At 47.2% G+C, this 16,659-nt stretch overlaps 6 protein-coding genes; 3 read left to right on the top strand and 3 right to left on the bottom strand.

The window, feature by feature from the left end:
* Positions 1–38: 38 nt before the first annotated feature.
* Positions 39–2,711, bottom strand: GSBLH_T00006181001 (uncharacterized protein; the record flags this gene model as incomplete). The annotated part of the gene is given in 15 exon segments (XM_013039350.1): positions 39–57; positions 112–282; positions 341–606; positions 637–736; positions 766–881; positions 912–1,041; positions 1,077–1,210; positions 1,242–1,542; positions 1,598–1,645; positions 1,663–1,877; positions 1,907–2,113; positions 2,143–2,301; positions 2,333–2,566; positions 2,614–2,665; positions 2,692–2,711. 15 exon segments carry the CDS (start codon positions 2,709–2,711, stop codon positions 39–41), a joined length of 2,172 nt encoding a protein of 723 aa, XP_012894804.1.
* Positions 2,712–4,992: 2,281 nt separating this feature from the next.
* GSBLH_T00001030001 (uncharacterized protein) lies at positions 4,993–5,556 on the top strand. XM_013039349.1 has 3 exons: positions 4,993–5,154; positions 5,189–5,377; positions 5,410–5,556. The coding sequence occupies exons 1-3, from the start codon at positions 5,114–5,116 to the stop codon at positions 5,513–5,515; spliced, it is 336 nt and encodes a 111-aa protein (XP_012894803.1). The 5' UTR covers positions 4,993–5,113; the 3' UTR covers positions 5,516–5,556.
* A 26-nt stretch (positions 5,557–5,582) lies between these two features.
* On the bottom strand, positions 5,583–7,310 carry GSBLH_T00001029001 (uncharacterized protein; the record flags this gene model as incomplete). XM_013039348.1 has 7 exons in its annotated part: positions 5,583–6,334; positions 6,364–6,763; positions 6,796–6,948; positions 6,980–7,038; positions 7,072–7,136; positions 7,168–7,220; positions 7,252–7,310. The coding sequence occupies 7 exons, from the start codon at positions 7,308–7,310 to the stop codon at positions 6,020–6,022; spliced, it is 1,104 nt and encodes a 367-aa protein (XP_012894802.1). The 3' UTR covers positions 5,583–6,019.
* A 306-nt stretch (positions 7,311–7,616) lies between these two features.
* On the top strand, positions 7,617–8,724 carry GSBLH_T00001028001 (uncharacterized protein; the record flags this gene model as incomplete). The annotated part of the gene is made up of 2 exons (XM_013039347.1): positions 7,617–8,037; positions 8,069–8,724. 2 exons carry the CDS (start codon positions 7,617–7,619, stop codon positions 8,722–8,724), a joined length of 1,077 nt encoding a protein of 358 aa, XP_012894801.1.
* A 4,377-nt stretch (positions 8,725–13,101) lies between these two features.
* GSBLH_T00001027001 (uncharacterized protein) lies at positions 13,102–14,218 on the top strand (the record flags this gene model as incomplete). XM_013039346.1 has 1 exon in its annotated part: positions 13,102–14,218. The coding sequence occupies one exon, from the start codon at positions 13,102–13,104 to the stop codon at positions 13,321–13,323; it is 222 nt and encodes a 73-aa protein (XP_012894800.1). The 3' UTR covers positions 13,324–14,218.
* A 714-nt stretch (positions 14,219–14,932) lies between these two features.
* On the bottom strand, positions 14,933–15,654 carry GSBLH_T00001026001 (uncharacterized protein). XM_013039345.1 has 2 exons: positions 15,500–15,654; positions 14,933–15,465 (listed from the first exon to the last, which is right to left on the bottom strand). Exons 1-2 carry the CDS (start codon positions 15,582–15,584, stop codon positions 15,353–15,355), a joined length of 198 nt encoding a protein of 65 aa, XP_012894799.1. The 5' UTR covers positions 15,585–15,654; the 3' UTR covers positions 14,933–15,352.
* Between the last annotated feature and the right edge of the window lie 1,005 nt (positions 15,655–16,659).

The following is a 16,659-nucleotide window of genomic DNA, read 5'->3' as shown; positions in this document are numbered from 1 at the left end:
GAAGCCATATGAATGTAACTCCCTATGACATCAGAGAGTTAGAATATCACTCCCTTTCTGCAATTGAAAGGCTCATAATATTGTGAACTCTATGTGTTCTGATTATCCTACCTACTTGAAATTGTTGTTGTAGCCGTTATCGATTTCAGCAACGGTGCAAGTTGGCGGCAGGGTGGTTTATTCAAAATGATCATGAATGAGCAAGCGTTCGTTTGCCAAAGGGACCAGACTTGGAGTGAATTGGAGAATTCGTGGTAACTCTCCCGTTTGTAGCTCTCACGCCTGGAATGAATTGCTTACAGGACTGTCAATTCGCTTATCCATCAAACAACGTTATTACAACTTCAATGTTACTTGTTTCTTTAACTTGTTAAACAAACCACCTGCGGTGGATGTCTGCGTAGCAGGTGCTGGCTGTGCAGTTTGCGAATCCGGTGCATTCTCATCGGCAACCACTGCGGCAGAGCTATCGGAACTAGTGAAGGCCGCAAGGATTCCGCTAGCAAACGACTTTTTAGCCTTCAGCACTGGATGGAACTTGACATCGTTCACGAAGGGACTTTCTCGCTCGTATCCGCTGTTCCGAATATAATTGAACAACTCCATCTAGAAATTAGCACAATGCCACAGTCCTACTCGAATTCCAGGCACATCATTTCCCACACTGTCCATAATAATAATAATACTGCTATAATCGTTAAGCTGCACCGCCAACTGCGTCGCCAGCGTCCATTGACTACGATCGACCCCTCCAATGATCCCTACTTCAGCAACAAGGCATAATGCAGCGCGAGTGCCGGCGAATCCTTCACATTCATCACCTTCAGATAGTAATCTCCCTCGTTGTACGCCTTCTTCCCCAGCACGACTTGCAAGAAGCACTAGAATCAACAATGAGGCAGCGAACGAACCTCGATGGGCACGATGTTCTTGCGCGCCGCGTAGATGTGACGAATCTCCTCCCAACTTCCCACCTTCGCCAGTCCGTAGATCTTCAGAATATCGTACCGAACGTCCGTGATGGCGTATTGCTGCTTGAGACTGGAGGTGAGAGCGGGGAAGAGAAAGGATCGTACTAGGCGGCATGCCGATCGCTGTCTTCATGGCGACGCGCGAGAAGGTTTGTGATCGTGTTATAAAGGGAATAGTTGAGAATCGAGGTTGACAGCTGCGTCTGGACCTTGTATAAAGTCATTTGGTTCTTGATGCACTATGCGTCAATGCGCGGAAACGAAGCAAACCGAGACTTCGAAGTCGTTTACGCCGGGAAGAAGCAGATCGACGCATCGCTGGAGATCGAACATTTTCGCCTCGACCTTCTCGACTTCGTCCAATTCAAACATCGAGTTCTTATTCAGCGAGTCCACGTCGTACACCGCGTTGTACAGCAGCTGATAGAACTCGTCGCGATACCGCGCTGTGTGGTTGTAGAACTCGATCACCAGATCGTAGAACTCCACTTCCGTGTAGTAATCGAGGAACAAATCCACCGCCGTTTCGCTCTCGCAGATCAAATCGAACCATTCTTCGCGACTCGCCATGCTATGCCTCAATTCCATTCATTCACCATCGACTGATCGCCTGCGAAGCGGATCACTGCGAAGACGAGCTCTGGATCGCGCGTTTCGTCCGCTCGACGCAGCGCCTACACGCTGAACCCACATTACAAGCTCCACTTCGTGGTATTCTTCGATCTTGAGAAGGCAAGCGATCGCTAAGCTGTCGTTGGGCTCGAGAAGCAGCAGCGAAATCGCGAGATCGGGGCGAATGTCGTAGATGTTGAGAATGATGGGGATGATCGGAACGCGACCGACCTTCAGAATGTTGGTAAACACCATCGTGGCGAGCTGCTCTGAATTCTCTGTGGAGTTTTGGATCTTCGGTTCAGACAAAAACCCGTTCACACCTTCTTTGTGGCCCAGTCCATCGCGATGATTCCGCGGAACTCGTCGAAATAGTTGTCCTTCTCTTGCTGATACTGCTTGTTGCTGTGCGAGTTGTAGACATCGCAGATGCTCAGCGCCACCAAGTGCTTGTTCTGCAGCAGCAGCCGCGAAATCACCACGGGGAAGGAGAGATTCCGGAACTCCTCCATGGTCATCGGCATTCCTTCCTACACTCAAAACGAGACGCAGAAGCAACCAGCCGGAGATTGTTGAGGACCTTCACGTTGCAGCAGGTGAAGTACAGCGCGTTGCACAGGGAATGGATCTGCGACTGCTTGGGCAGCAAGCGGATGGCGAGCTTTAGCGCGGAGAGAAGCTCGGGGTTTTGAGGACTGAAGTTGTCCCACTCGCAGTACTAGCGCATAGAAGAGAGCAAAAACCCGAACAGAGAGGAGCTGCTGAATGACGGCGATGAACATATCGGCAGGGATTTCCGCGTATTCCTGCGTGACCGATTCGTTTCCTTTCTGGAACTCGTCGTAGATGTGGATGAAGAAGTCGGGGTAGAGCGAATAGCGCTTCGCGAGCTGCAGATGCGACGGGATGATCAGCGCGCGCGAGTGGTTCTGGCGAAGCAGCAGGACCGACGAAGGCGTGATAATTCGCAGCCCGTCCACTTCCTAGCGGTGAGAGTCGCTGCGTTCTCGGACTTGTTGGAAGACGCAACAGCTCGGCGGCACGTCCAGCGACAGCCAATCAAATCCTCCGTGGATGGTGAGCTTGGCGTGAGGCGAGTGAGCCGAACATACAGCGAGAATGCGGCATTTGGAAGCGTCAAATCGGTCGGAGAGCACCACAGCCACCGAGTTGTCGTTCAGCCAATACAAGCCATACACGCGATGAGGAATCGTTGGGAGTTCCACAGGCGTTTCGGCGGTTTCAGAGATCGCGGGAGTTTCCGGTGATGCAGGCACTTCAGCAGGCACTTCAGTAGGCGATACAGGCGATGCAGGTAGATCCGCAGGAGGTGCGGGGGAGGCGGGAGAGAGAGGCTCGGGAGGAGAGCCGCGGTCGGATTGGGTGCGGAGGTTGAGGGAGGAAGGGACGCGGAGACCCAATCGAGACAACTGCTTGGTGATGCGGAGCTCCCTGGGTGGAATGGAAGATGCAACAAAACAGAGAGGATTCGGAGGGAACGGAGGAGAGCGAAGGAGTGGAGGGGGCGGGGCCGTCGATGGGAGAGTGAGGCGGACTGAGTTGCTTCTCTTCCTGCGTCACGAAGGAGCATTTGAAGAGATTGTATTTGCAGTCGTTGTCATAGACCATCAGCTGCTTCTCGCTGCAATACGCCGACAAAGCGTGGAGAGGGTGGAGCGCAAACTCGCTGAGGGAGTCGGTCATCGGCTCCTGATCATGAGCAAACATTACGAAATCGGACGACTAAAATGCGCGTGTCGCTACTATTGTCACACACCACGAAAAGCACGCCCTTGAAAGGACCCGAGAGGACCGATACGACGACGCTTGTGTTTCGGGAGCTGATACACGTATCCGGAAGCATTCCCAGGACTTTAATCTCGGATTCTCTACAGATCATATCCAAAATAAACGCTCTACCGAACACTCTCCGGAAGACTTGGGGCCTTCCGCGCTATCGTCTCGATGATTTCAGAAACAAAATAAATGTCATTCGTCGTCGTAATGAGGCAACAAGTCAAACCATAAGTATATGCCTCCTTTATCTTTATTCCGGATTCGATTTCCTCTTCAGTCATCAATTCAATCATTCGACGAGGATCACTCGTTACTGTATATACCAATGCACGGCAATCATCCAAAAATACGCATAGTCGCTGGTCAATCAGCCAGTGAGCAGCAACCACATGATATGAAGGAGAAAGAACATCCTCAACCAAGATTTTCCCGCACCCGTCGTAAATAGTGAGGTTTCGTGACTCGTTATCGTCTTTCGGAACGAATGCAATGTAATGACCAAAGGGTGCTGTTACTACAAAATAGGGAGAGAAGTCCTTCACGTCCCACTTCATGCTCCCTAGCGAGGATATGATCCATGAATCCATGTTTCTACCTTCAGAATTAGGTGATTTGGCACCATTCCACAAGGGGAGTTTCATCGAAATCTCATTTCACTTTGCACTATTCTGGCATTTGTGAAAGAATGTTCATTGATACGTTTTATAGAGCATAAAAATCGCCCATTTCCAGCAATAGTTCGAAAGAGAATCTGTGTGAACGATCCAAAATGTACTTCTAGAGACACAATATCGAATAACCAAATCAGTGAAACCTAGTAAACCGAAAGATTCTTTTGAAATAAGAAGCAAGAAATACCATTGTGATTCTTGAAACTCCCTGAATGTACATTTTAATTATTATCTAGCTAATCTTGCCTCTCTCTCGTAGATTGTTATGGTAATCGTTTGAAACTATTGCTAATAATCGATAGAGTTCTAGCGTAACCAAGAAGGCACCAAACATCGACGAAGTCGAACTGGGAGATTATAGTTCGTATAAATTGTATCCACTAAAAGAGTAATATGTGTGAATACGGTTAATATCTGCAGAGAAGAGCGTTCGACTGTTAAACTAATTAGGCAAAGAACGGAGCGGAGAGTACATTTTAATGACGAGGAAGGACAATTACTCGATCAGGTCGGAAGTTCGTTTTCCTGGCTTATTTGTAGACTTTTTACTCGAATAATTTGGAGTTTGAATTAAAATCACGAGCTTGCTGTACCATTTTTTGAATTAGGTTGTTTATACAATTTATGTACTTTTCTAACTTCGTTGCTTGTACTGTTTGTTTGTACGCAAACTCGGAGGGGAATGGATATCGGGATCATTTCCATTCCCTTCGCAATTGCACAGATGGCTTTTATAGTCAAGCGTATTTGTCCCCTGACAATCTCGCTCCGGCGAAAGCAAATAATGATGGTATTGGCATAATCATGGAATTCCCGCGGGATTCGTCTATTGAGATGGATGGCTTGTTTCACTAGATTATTCCGAATCACCTTTCAAGATGGTAGGTGGAGTGCGGAGCGGATTGTTCTGTCTATGAACCTGTATTCTAACGCATTTTGTAGTCGCTTGTTAACCAGGGAGAGTTCCAGCACATTCTTCGTGTTCTGAACACTAACATTGATGGAAAGCAGAAGATCGTCTACGCCTTGACCTCTATCAAGGGTATTGGTCGTCGTTTCGCCATGGCTGTCTGCAAGAAGGCCGAGATCGATATTTCGAGACGGTAGAGCGTTTGTTTGCATATGCTGATCGATTAGTGCCGGAGAGCTGTCGAACGATGAGATTGAGAAGCTCATTGCTGTGATCAGCACTCCTCTCCAGTTCGATATCCCCGAGTGGTTCCTGAACAGACAGAAGGACGTTGAGACCGGAAAGTACCGTCAGGTGGTCTCCAACAACCTCCAGGCCAATCTCCGTGAGGATCTGAACCGTCTGAAGAAGATGAGGTAGAAAAGCGATTGGGGATGGTGATACATAGAGCCAACCGTGGTCTGCGCCACTACTGGAACCTGAAGGTGCGTGGACAGCACACCAAGACCACTGGCCGCTTCGGCAAGTCTGTGGGTGTTTCCACCAAGAAGTAAGAACAGTACGAATGCAGTAGTATGGTTTGAAAGGTGGATTTGATGTGTTTGTTCAGATCAAACTCGATGATGTGGTGTGATTGATTATACGTATCCTATGACTCTGCATGTCTCTGTAGCTGCTTCTACTTCTACTTCTACTTCTACTTCTTCTTTCCCTTCTTTCCCTTCTTCTTCGGCTCGAAGTCGTCGTCTTTTATATTCTTCGCCTTGCGGCCTCGCATGTTCTGGCTGTTCATCTGCTCGATGATGTCCAGCACCGACATCTCGCCGTCCTCCGACGCCGCGACCTCGATCGGCTCGATCGGCGTTTCCTCCTTCGAGTCGATCACGCGTCGCTTCTGCCGCTTATTCTTCTTTCCCTTCTTCTCCTGAGGCGTGGATTCCACGCTCTTTTCCGCCGTCTCCTCCTCTTCTGGCATCGTTTGCGTCGTTTGCGTCGTTTCTGTTGCCGTCTCCACTGTTTCTGGCGTCTTCGAAGCTTCACTCGCTTCGTCTTTTGCACTATTCTCTCTCCAATCCTCCGGCGTGTTCTCTGCAGACTCTGCGCGATTCTCGTTCTCGATATTCTGCATGAACTGATCGTCCTCCATCATTTCCTCTCGCAGCTTCTTCACGGCCATCGCGTGCTTTCGACTCTCTGCCATGAAGGATCCAACTCGTCACACTCAGGATATTCTTATGATTCAACAGCGCCGTTTCCGACTTGAACACCTTCCGACACGCCACACACTCAAACAGATCGTCCTCTCCCTCCTTCTCTCTCTCTTCCGCCTCCGCGAGATCATCGAACGTGAAAATGCTCTGCACTTGTTCCGTCTACTTCCAACTTTTTTCTCGCTCTCTACCTGCGTTAAACGCGCCTCCATGTTCTGCCGCAGATCCTCTTCGCGCTTCCGCTTCTCCTCCTCTTGCCGCTTCCTTCGCTCTTCCTCCATGCGCGCCTGCTCCTTCGCTCGCTCTTCTTTCGCTGCTTTGTAGCGCGGATCGAAGCGTTTCACCAAATCGACGAGGCGCTGCACGGTTTGGTTGTATTGGCGGCGAGCGTCGTCGCGGCTCTTGCTGTTCTTCTTCTCCATGGCGCGGCGGACGAAGCGATTTGGAGCTTCGCGCGTGTCGTATTGGCAGACAGACGCGAATGTGCGAATCGTGGTGAACACTGTCCACACGTTGTAGAATTGGAGTACGTCTTCGAGAGAGGTCGACGAGTTGCCAAACGGAGGGAGATTAATAGAGTTGTTGATTTTCCTTTCAGATCAATTGGCATTGCAAAACAGTACTTTTCAAACCTCGTGATGTCGTTGAATACGCCACTGTACACGGAATAAAAACCATTCGCACCATCTCCATATCCAGAAAAGATAACAGGAGAGAAGAAGGGCATCATAAAAGAACAGAAATCGTCTGCATCTAAGGGCTCGCCATTACCTCCACTATAGAATCGATAGGGAATACGAAAACTACTTAATAATCATTTCTCGGTGATCATCGTACCAAGCGCGCTCTTGCGGGTCCGAAAGAATCTATAGATTATCGAAGTGAAGAGCAATGCATACTTCCCATGAGCGACTAATTGCCTGGAATTGTATTTTTGCTTCTTCAATGTTATCTGGATTTTTGTCTATTTCTTATTTTCAGACACTGCAAATTACCGGGATGCCATTTCAGGGCGAGTTTTCTATAGGCCTTCTTAATTTGGTCAACTCTGCAAATAATACCGTGGCAGCAACACAAACGTTGCATCTGGCTCGACTCCAAGGATTTCATAGCAATCTCTAGAAGGGATGTTATTCATTTGTTTTTATTTGAAGAGTGTCTGTACACCTGTTCTTTTTCTACCTATTCGAAAAATGGAAAAGGAAGAAAGTAAGGAATTAGAAACCCTTATTCACCGACTTCGTAAGTGGGCAGCCGAAACGCCGCAGAAAGCAGCATTTCTGTTTCTTCGTAACACGTAGATTGCACTGCGATATTGCGATGGTAAGGGAAAGGTGATTGCCTCCAGAACATACGATGTAGCCTATTTTACGTCCCTATCAGATATAGGAATTAAACAGACAAACATATCTCATTTCTGTAGAATTAAGGGAGAAATACCAGTATGGCAGTTACCGAATTTCAACGTAGTCTTACCGAAGGATCTTGCATCTTCCTCGTGTTTCTTCCGTGTATTGATTTCATCCTGACATTCTTGGGATGCATTCGAGCCGGACTTGTAGCCGTCCCGGTCTATCCTCCAAGTATGAATATTATATCTCTGACTTCATCACAACCAGATCCCAAAGAAATCAAAAAGAACGTGCAGCTCTTTTCTGGAATCCAGCAAAACTGTCAAGCCAAAGTCGCGTTATGTGACAAGTTTCCTTTTCGTTTTTCTCTCCACTGCAGCGAGTACATGAAGATCAAGCGCGTCACCGACATGAAAGCCCTCTTCACCGCGTCGGGCGTCCAATGGCCGGACTTGGAATGGATCAATCTCAGCCCGATTCTGGAAACGTCTTCCCTCCCCGACGTTCCCTCCGGTTTTCTCTCTTTCTCTTGCTTTCATGCCAGACGAGCCCGCTCTCCACTTCGCCGGCGACCATCTCTGCTTCCTCCAGTACACTTCGGGCAGCACATCGCTCCCCAAAGGCGTCATGATCACCATCGCCTCTCTCGTCGCCAACATCCACATCATTCTCCGTGCTCTCAACGCGGACAGCACCGCCGTCGTCGCCAGTTGGCTTCCCCAATACCACGATATGGGGCTCATCGGCTCCGTTCTCTCGCTTCTCTACTGCGGAGGAAGCGGCGTGTACTTCTCTCCCCTTGCGTTCATCCTCTCACCCATTCTCTGGCTGCAGCTCGCTTCGCAGTACCGCGCGACGCATCTCCAAGGCCCCAATTTCGCGTACGCGCTGCTTCTTCGCCGCCTCGCGACGCACCAGCCCGCCAATCTCGATCTCTCGTCCATTCAGCACATCTTCGATGCCGCGGAGCCCATCTCCGTGGACGTCGTTCGTCGCTTTCGGTCCGTCCTGGCGCCGTTCAAGCTCTCGCCGCATGCGATCACAGGGGGCTACGGCCTGGCGGAGAGCTGCGTGTATGTGTGCGACGGCGGCCATCGCGCGCTGGCGGTGGATCGGGAGTTGCTGGAGAAAGACGAGATCGAAGTGCGGGGCGTTTTGGAAGAGAACGATGCGGGTAGGAGAAGAGGAAAGAGAGAATGATGGATAGAATGGAGAGTGGTGAACGGAGAACTGGACGCGAAGAATATTATTGAGTTGTTTAGTTGTGGAGATGTGAGGAAGAATCCGGAGACAACGATTCGCATCGTGAGGGAGGGAAAGGACGTGGGGGTAAATGGAGAAACGGGGTTCCATGGTAGGAAGACCGCGTGGGGGAGATTTATGTGGCGTCGACGTCGCTAGCGAAGGGCTATTATCCCGATCGAACGGAGTCGTTTGAAGTGGAAATGGAGCGTGAATTGAATGAATAGAAGCGAGTCGAAGGAGACGACAAGAGGAACTATTTAGAAACGGGCGATCTTGGTTTTATTCACATATCCCAAAGCATTGAATGAGAGTGATTGAATCGAAATTACTATAACACAACAATAAAACAATAATAAACAACTTCAACACACTCATACTAGTTACACCAATACCAAGAACCATTTCATCTCATTGATTTCCTTCACACCACGATCACGAACTCTACATCTGCGGGCGATCCAAAGATCTCATCATCATCCGCGGGAAGAACCACTACCCGCAAGACATCGAATACGCCTGCCACGCGCTCCCTCAAGTCAAGCAAGGCTCCATCGCCGCCTTCTCCGTCTCTGCTTCCTCCCTCCTTCACTCTCAGATCGCAGGGAACGAGGAAGAATCCCTCATCGTCGTCGTGGAATTCCGCGAAGGAAGTTACTCCACCGACGAATATTCGCGCCTCTGCAAAGAGCTCGCCTCCCTCATCAGCCAATCCAACGGGCTTTCGCCCAAAGAAATCCTCGTCATCGCCCCCAAATCCATCCCCAAAACCACCAGCGGGAAGATTAGTCGCTCGCGCTGTCGCGAGGAGTTTCTCCACGATCGGCTGCGCGTGCTGCACAAGGAAACCTTCGCCGAATCCATTCAGCCGCTCGAGTTCGAAAAGAGCAAGCCCGATTCCGCGGGGAATTCCGTCGATATTCTGCCGACGATCGCGGAGTCGACGCGAATGCCGCATAATGATGACGATGTGAATCTTCCGTCGCAGCTGGATAAAAAAGATACGGTTCGGATCGAAGGGAGTGTCGAATGTAGTGTGCATTGCACGGAGAGGAGCTGGAGAGCTGCTTGTTGGAAGATATTTGCTATTTGTGCGGGATTATGTCGTATACCGTAACGATATCCTTGAAAGGAGAGAGAGAAAGAAAATGGGATGCTTAATCATTACCGAACAGACTCGCTGGAAATGATGAGTTTGGACTCGTTGAAGCGGGCACAGTTGAAGGGAATACTGGAACAGTATTACGGAGCGGAGATAGATCCGAAGTTCCTCTTTGACATCAATACCACTTTTGAGCAGCTCGTAAATGAGGTGGATGTGGAGAATTGGAGGGGAAGAATTTGATTTCTAGAAGCAGCAAAATAGAAAGCCGATCGTTCGATCGATCGAGATGGATTCGGAGGGGAATGAGGACGGAGAGACGCGCGAAGTGGCTCAACCAGTGTATGAGCCTCCAGAGAGAACGTTCTGTCAGAAGTATTGTTGCCAGATTCGATAGTTGTGTTTGTTGGAAATGGATATTATTGATGTTACCAAAAAGTTGATTCCACTGTGGTACTCTAACGGATAGGATATTCACAAGACTGGCAGATGATGGTTTGTTCCTCCATGCTTCAGTCTTTGCAGACGAGCAATTTATGACTGTGAGGTTTAACTTTCTGTTTGATAGTGCTAGGTATTTTCCAAATGTTCGTATCTTTCATCGATTTTGGCATCGGAAGGAGAACCAATCTACAAATTTGAACATTTCGGTATATCTTTATTTTTGAGAGTGAATCAAATAGTATCGCACGAGCAAGTCCTTACCACGTCAACAAGTCTCGTTCCCAACGTATTCCTTCCGAATCCGTTGAAAATGGAACGGAAGCAGGATCAAAAAGCGGTCGTATTCATCTCCTCGCCCTTTGCATTGGTGAAAGAATCTCTTCTCTCCTTTCTGCACAACGTTTCTTTTCACAAAATCGAGCTCTATTTCGGATCCGACAATGAGCTCATCATTCAAAACAACATGAATGGCAACGACTCCTACACCAAGGCCGATCGGCTCGTTTCTCCGCTCCCCTACATCACAGAATGCATTCGACCTTTTATAAATGAAGATATCTCCCTCGCGTCCTACTCCATCTGCATCAACACGCTTCCTCTCTGCAGTCGTATCTGCGCTCCCCGATTTCTCCCATAGTTCCTTACATCAGCACAAATTTCGCTCGGTTCCTGGATCAAGTCCGCTTTTTCCTCTTTTTTCATCCGCCTAGACGCTTCTTTCGAACTCTTTTTCTTCCATCCAAAGTCCAAATAACCGCGATTCCTCACCGCTAGCCAATTGGACGACCTCGATTCTCCGTTTCCTCACAATGCTGGACCTCAACGTGCACAACTACATCTTCTACATCGGGTCCGGACCTCTAGTTTCCCTCATTTTCAGCGACCGCTCGAGAGAAATCGCGACGGAAGTCCAGCGCCTCCACAAAGTAGAAACGGAGGTCCTCTTTTACGTAGTCGACATCGGATAACATGGGCTTTTCGCTCCTCATCGCAGACCATTCCGTCGATCTTCTTTCCGTCATGAAACGAATCCATTGCGCCGATTTCCACGCCTTTCTGCGCTGTCTTCGCTTCCTTTCCCCGCGGCCAGCCTCTCCCGCCCGGTCAAACTTGTCAAACTTGTCAAACTTGTCAACGTCTTCGTTCCTGCACGACGAAACGGACGCGAATCTGATCGTGGAGGAGTGGATTCGAAGTCGGCCGCAGTATGATTCAATGCAGGACGGTTCGCTGCTGATTCCGGTCGTGCGGTGCCTGGAATCCGTGCGTGAATTTGATTGGCTGATAGAAAGATGTGCGCGGAGGGAGAGAAGGACGCTGCGAGCGGCTGGAGCGAGCTGTCGATGAGTGAAGTCAGAAAAGAAGCGGAGAAACGGATGGAGAGGCTAAGAAAAAGCGAGAAACGGAGAGAATGTTTCGGGTTTTTGTCGTTGTTGGATCGGGTTTTGGTGAGAAGAAGCAAGCTGATGGTTATCGATAGGACGAGCTGGACGCGTCGTCGTGCGAAGCGTCGTGTTCGCACGACTATTACGATCACATCGACGAAGTTTTGCCGGAATTGAGGGACTCTATCCACTTTCTTCGCGATCATTTCAAGCAAAAATGCAGTTTGTGCGGCGCGTTGCCTTCGCTTCAAAGCCTCGTCGATGCCTCGATTCTCCTCGTCGCTTACGTAGCTCGTTTGGCTCGCGGATTTGAGGCGAATAGGGGAAACTGGAGGAGAAACAGTTTCCACGATTGAAGGAGATGTTCGTGACTCTCTGTTCGGAGTGCGAGGACTCGCAGCTCGCGCCCGTTCCGTCGATTTTTTCGAAGGAGGACGTTCAGAAGTTGCAGATGCACGATCCTACGCAGACGAAGGCGGTCATGGATGATGTCTGTAAATCCGACGGAAACCTATTCAAAACGCTGCTGGAAGCTGCCACGTTCCGAAAACATTTGCACTCTTCTCCCTTTCGAAGCAATCTAGGCCATTTTGTAATGAGCTCGGTTTCGATGCGAAATAGATTAGCAACGTCCTGAAGTGCACAGACGAGCCGATGAGCGTGCCAGAGAACGATTCTTTTGAGTGCAGAACGGAAATCTACACAACGCAGGAAAGACCTGTGGAGGAGACAGGCGGCTATTTTTCCTTTTTCAAATCGTTTTTGAGCAGAGAACCGGAAGGGAACATAAGGGAAAGAGAAGGATTGGTTCTCGTTTTGCTTGATGGCGCTTCTGAAACTGATATCTTTGAAACGATGATGGAAATGAACTCAAGAATGAATAGAGAACGAAAGGATGTTTGTTTGGGTGTTCATTGTAAGATATAGTTGATCATATGTACAAATCAATACGAACCGTGCAATTCGCTTTCATATGTGTTAGGGGAATGTCCTGTTTGTTAACTTACAATTTGTGCACTCAAAGGGAGTATTTCGTAAAGGAAAAAAGGAGAAATATGACCTAAAAAAAAGAACATAAAAATCATGGGTATTGTACGGATGCTGGAAATGCGTTCTTTGGCTGTTATTGAGTGAGTAAATGGCGAAGAATCAAACACTCAAGAAAACCAAGAAATCACATGTATGATACGAATGCTCTTCGATGTCAGAGTCGCTTATTCGGCAGTAAATAGCAATTCCAACAATTTTTTAGCCATAGTTGAGGAAAGGGGATAAAGAATAGTAATATTGCGTTACCGCGGTTATGTAGATTCTTTACTGGTAAGTATCTGGAGTTTCAAGATTGCAATTCGCTTTTATTCTTTCCTTTATTTAATATTTTGCTCATCATTTAATATACCAAGCATGAACTCTATGGGAACTATTGACCCCTCTTCCTTGCCAGCGATCTATTCCAGGAGAAAGACAAGAAAGTGTTCATCATGTAAGTGTTTGAAACCAATGGACCAGTTTTTACCCATCACAATCAATAAGAAGACTGTTATTCCAAAGACTTGCCAATCTTGTCGATTACGACGAAATAGTTATTATTGGAGTAAGATCAACTCGATATGTGTTATGCGGTAGACTTCGAGTCCAAGAAAAGCAAGTCCGAGGGATCAAAGCGTCACTCTTATCATGATTTTTCTACACAGCGAGCCAATCATGTTGTAAAATCAAATATTGCCAGCCAAAGTGTTCCAAGTGCTGTGGTGCACACAGATAAAAGACCTGAAGGGAGTGAGGAGATGAATGACTTATCCCAAGTAACCTTTGACGATCTAGTTCATCCTCTGCACTCCTATGGTCATACCCAATATAACTTTCCATCTCAAACACCCCAAGAAACTCAGATCTCGCAGCTTTCGCCATTGCCTTCAATCTCTCAACCAGCGCAGGAATCGATTCAACCAATGCAAACGGTCCAGCCAGCCCCCTCTTTCCAGTCCACCGAGGCTGTTCCCTCTCTGGATGTTCCGAAGCGCGATTTCTGTGAGTCGAGTAGCGCTCTGGGCATTGATCCGATTCTCTCAATCAACCAACTTTCTCCTTTAGACGAGGATCTAAAGCTGAAAGCGGACGAGATGAGCTCCATGAACGATTTTTTCTTGCTGACAAAGCAGTCTGTGGACTCGATGGAGTACATGCTGCCTGATTCGATGAAGGTGGACGATCTGATTTTAGAGTTGCAGCGACAGACTGTGCATAGTATGATGGACGAGATCGGAAATATCAGCGATATCTTGGCTGCTAGCCAGTTGGACGTGTATAAATCGCAAGAAGTGTGCTATCCATCGATGATGGATGATGTGGATTTTGGATTCCCCGCGGCGGTGCTTGGAGAAGGGGATGCGCCTTAAATGGATTTAAAGAAGTGTTGTTGCAGATCACTTTTGAATCTTTTGGGTTAATTTATTATCATCGATTTTTTTGTTATCATTGTCATTTCTATTCTATTCTGTTTTTTTAACTGTTAGTGCATGAGATGTTTGAGAAAACAAACACACTAGGAACGACGTGTGATGCGCGGAATCACATTCCGCTTCTGATAGAAAATGCCTTCGACCAGGCGATTGATGCGAGACAGAATGAGTCGCGTTAGGAAATAGAAACATTGGTCTTCCACCAGCACATGTGCGGGATCTTGAAGCGAAGGGCAATCTGATAGGAGACGAAACGAGTCTAGGAATACTTGCGAGATAAAGTTCGTGGCAATAACGGAAACTCGCGTATCGGAATTGGATTTCATCCAAACGAGGAAGGTTTTCGAGAGATAATCGCGCCTTTGTGTTCTTCTCATTCACAAAGCTGCCCTCGCCAAACTCGATTCGATGAAGACAAGGACAATCTACGTCGAATGAACGCTCTACAATCACTTGAAATTGAAAGATCGCGACAGTGAAGAAAGGAATAGCTTCCAAAGATGATTTCTTCTAGTTTCGGGAGGTCTACGATCGATTAACCAACATAGCCAATCTAGCGAGTCCTACCTGTCAATTCCAGCTTCGAGACGAGCGAAAAAGAAAAGCTTCCCTCTTCAAGATTCGCTCCGAAAGTTAACAGAGCAAGGCGTGGCAGTTCTATGCGATATTCTTTCCGCAATGCTTTTATGTACTTTCAATAACCACTTCTTGGAAGAGAAGAAAACTATGACTTCCGATTTCAATACTCTCCAAATTGGGACAATCCGTGACCATAAACTGGCGATGGTGTCCACGCGTAACAGCCGAATCCACTCTCCTCAGCTGCTCTTCCGAAAAGGATTCCAAGCCTAGAAAGCAGTCCTGCTCGATCACAAGTCGCTTTATACAGGGAAGCTGAGAAATATGGAATGTCTCAATTTGAGTAAAGCTGTGATATCCGATGGATAAGTGCTCCAATCGGTCCAGATTGAAGAAGTGGATCTTGGACCCAGGGATTGTTGTGTCGTGAGACAACATTAAGGAGTGCGAAAAGGAATAAAACGTAAGCTGATCCTCCGGAATTCGATCAGGATCCACTTGCTCTCCATTAAAGTAGACAACGGTGTGAACGAAGTGTCCGAAACGATCGAAGATCTCGAACGGACCAAACTGTTTTCCATCTACCCAAAACCCACGGGACTCGACTGTAGGAATTAAAAAATCTGGGTAAATTGTCTCTCCAAAACCATAGCGTCTGCCATTCTTCGAACTTCCCATATAGACCAGTCGATTATCAGCATCATAGAACGCTCCTTGTGCCTGTAAACTAATTAAGTCACCTCGACTCTCCCATCGACTACCGTCATCATAGTCTACAATGAAATCACTCAGTTCATCGATTGTTATGGGCTTCTCTGATATGACGGTATCTCCTACGAATACCATTTCGCAAACAAACCAATTGCTGGTTCGATCATACAACAATCCAGAATAACTATTTGAGTCTGGAGAGAAATGGACGCACATTGTAAACAGCACATCCCCGTTTTCGTTTAAATAGTTGATAATTCCTTTTCCAGAAAACCGGAAATTACAAGCAGCAAGATACCTTTCTTCCTTGCAAGTACATAAAATGGGATAATAACGCAGCTTTACGCCATCACTTCCTCTCGAATACAGTGCTTGGCTTGCTGCACGTTCCATCTTCTTTCTCATACCTAACTACCTCGACTCTCAACAAAAAATGAGACAATGTCTCGCTCCGTTCCTTTTTGAATATTCACTCAAAAATAGTGACTACTTTTGGAATATTCAAATCTTATTGTTTTTTGCCATTCTGCTTAGAACATTATCCTGGATATAATTAGGTGTATCGAAGCAGATGATTGAGGAATCTGCTTTTCAACTCTTGTATTCGCTTCTTGATGTAATATTGGTGTGTTTCTATCAAATACAGAATGACGCGGATGCAATCAACGTAATCCTATCAAAATTCAGAAAAAACTACAGTGATTTACAAAAGATTGAAATTGGCGAGTTATTGGTGAGTTTAAATAATTGTGGATGCTTGACAAAGTCTCAGGTAATGGTTTAGTGTCACACATTGAGTACTGTAGGAGTTTGTGAGCTGTCTCCTTCTCCTCTTTGATTTTTATTGTTCTTCAGAGGATATTAATCCATTTTGGATGCATATTTTATCAATTCTAGACACAGTATGTTCTTTTGGTATTTTTAAACCCTCAGGTTTTGTATGATGTTCATACAAATTATATATATAAGAGTGTTATCAACACAGGTACTTTCGAGGGATTATCTTCACCTCCCTCATCAATTCTGGATGATCCTCAAGAGATCGATTCCAAGTTGTATCAGCAATGCAGAGATCGAGTCTACTCGCGATACAAGGAGCAGTGTGTACCTCTCTATTTGTATGTCGGTGCTCCCTATCCTCTCGCGCTATCGAAACAATCGTCTGCTTCTCTCTACGAGCGTTACGTAGCGAACGACCTGTCTCTCTACG

Source organism: Blastocystis hominis, assembly GCF_000151665.1.
Source record: "Blastocystis hominis, Singapore isolate B (sub-type 7) whole genome shotgun sequence assembly, scaffold_1".
Lineage (NCBI taxonomy): Eukaryota > Bigyra > Opalinata > Blastocystidae > Blastocystis > Blastocystis hominis.
This window is presented reverse-complemented; position numbering and strand designations above follow the sequence as displayed.

Coding starts and splice junctions, on each gene's coding strand:
- GSBLH_T00001030001 (XM_013039349.1), top strand. CDS start 5,114: ATGGCTGTCTGCAAGAAGGCCGAGATCGATATTTCGAGACG. Junction 5,155..5,188: donor GAGATCGATATTTCGAGACG/GTAGAGCGTTTG, acceptor CTGATCGATTAG/TGCCGGAGAGCTGTCGAACG. Junction 5,378..5,409: donor AACCGTCTGAAGAAGATGAG/GTAGAAAAGCGA, acceptor GGTGATACATAG/AGCCAACCGTGGTCTGCGCC.
- GSBLH_T00001026001 (XM_013039345.1), bottom strand. CDS start 15,584: ATGGTATTCGTAGGAGATACCGTCATATCAGAGAAGCCCATAACAATC. Junction 15,466..15,499: donor CATTGTAGACTATGATGACG/GTAGTCGATGGG, acceptor TGACTTAATTAG/TTTACAGGCACAAGGAGCGT.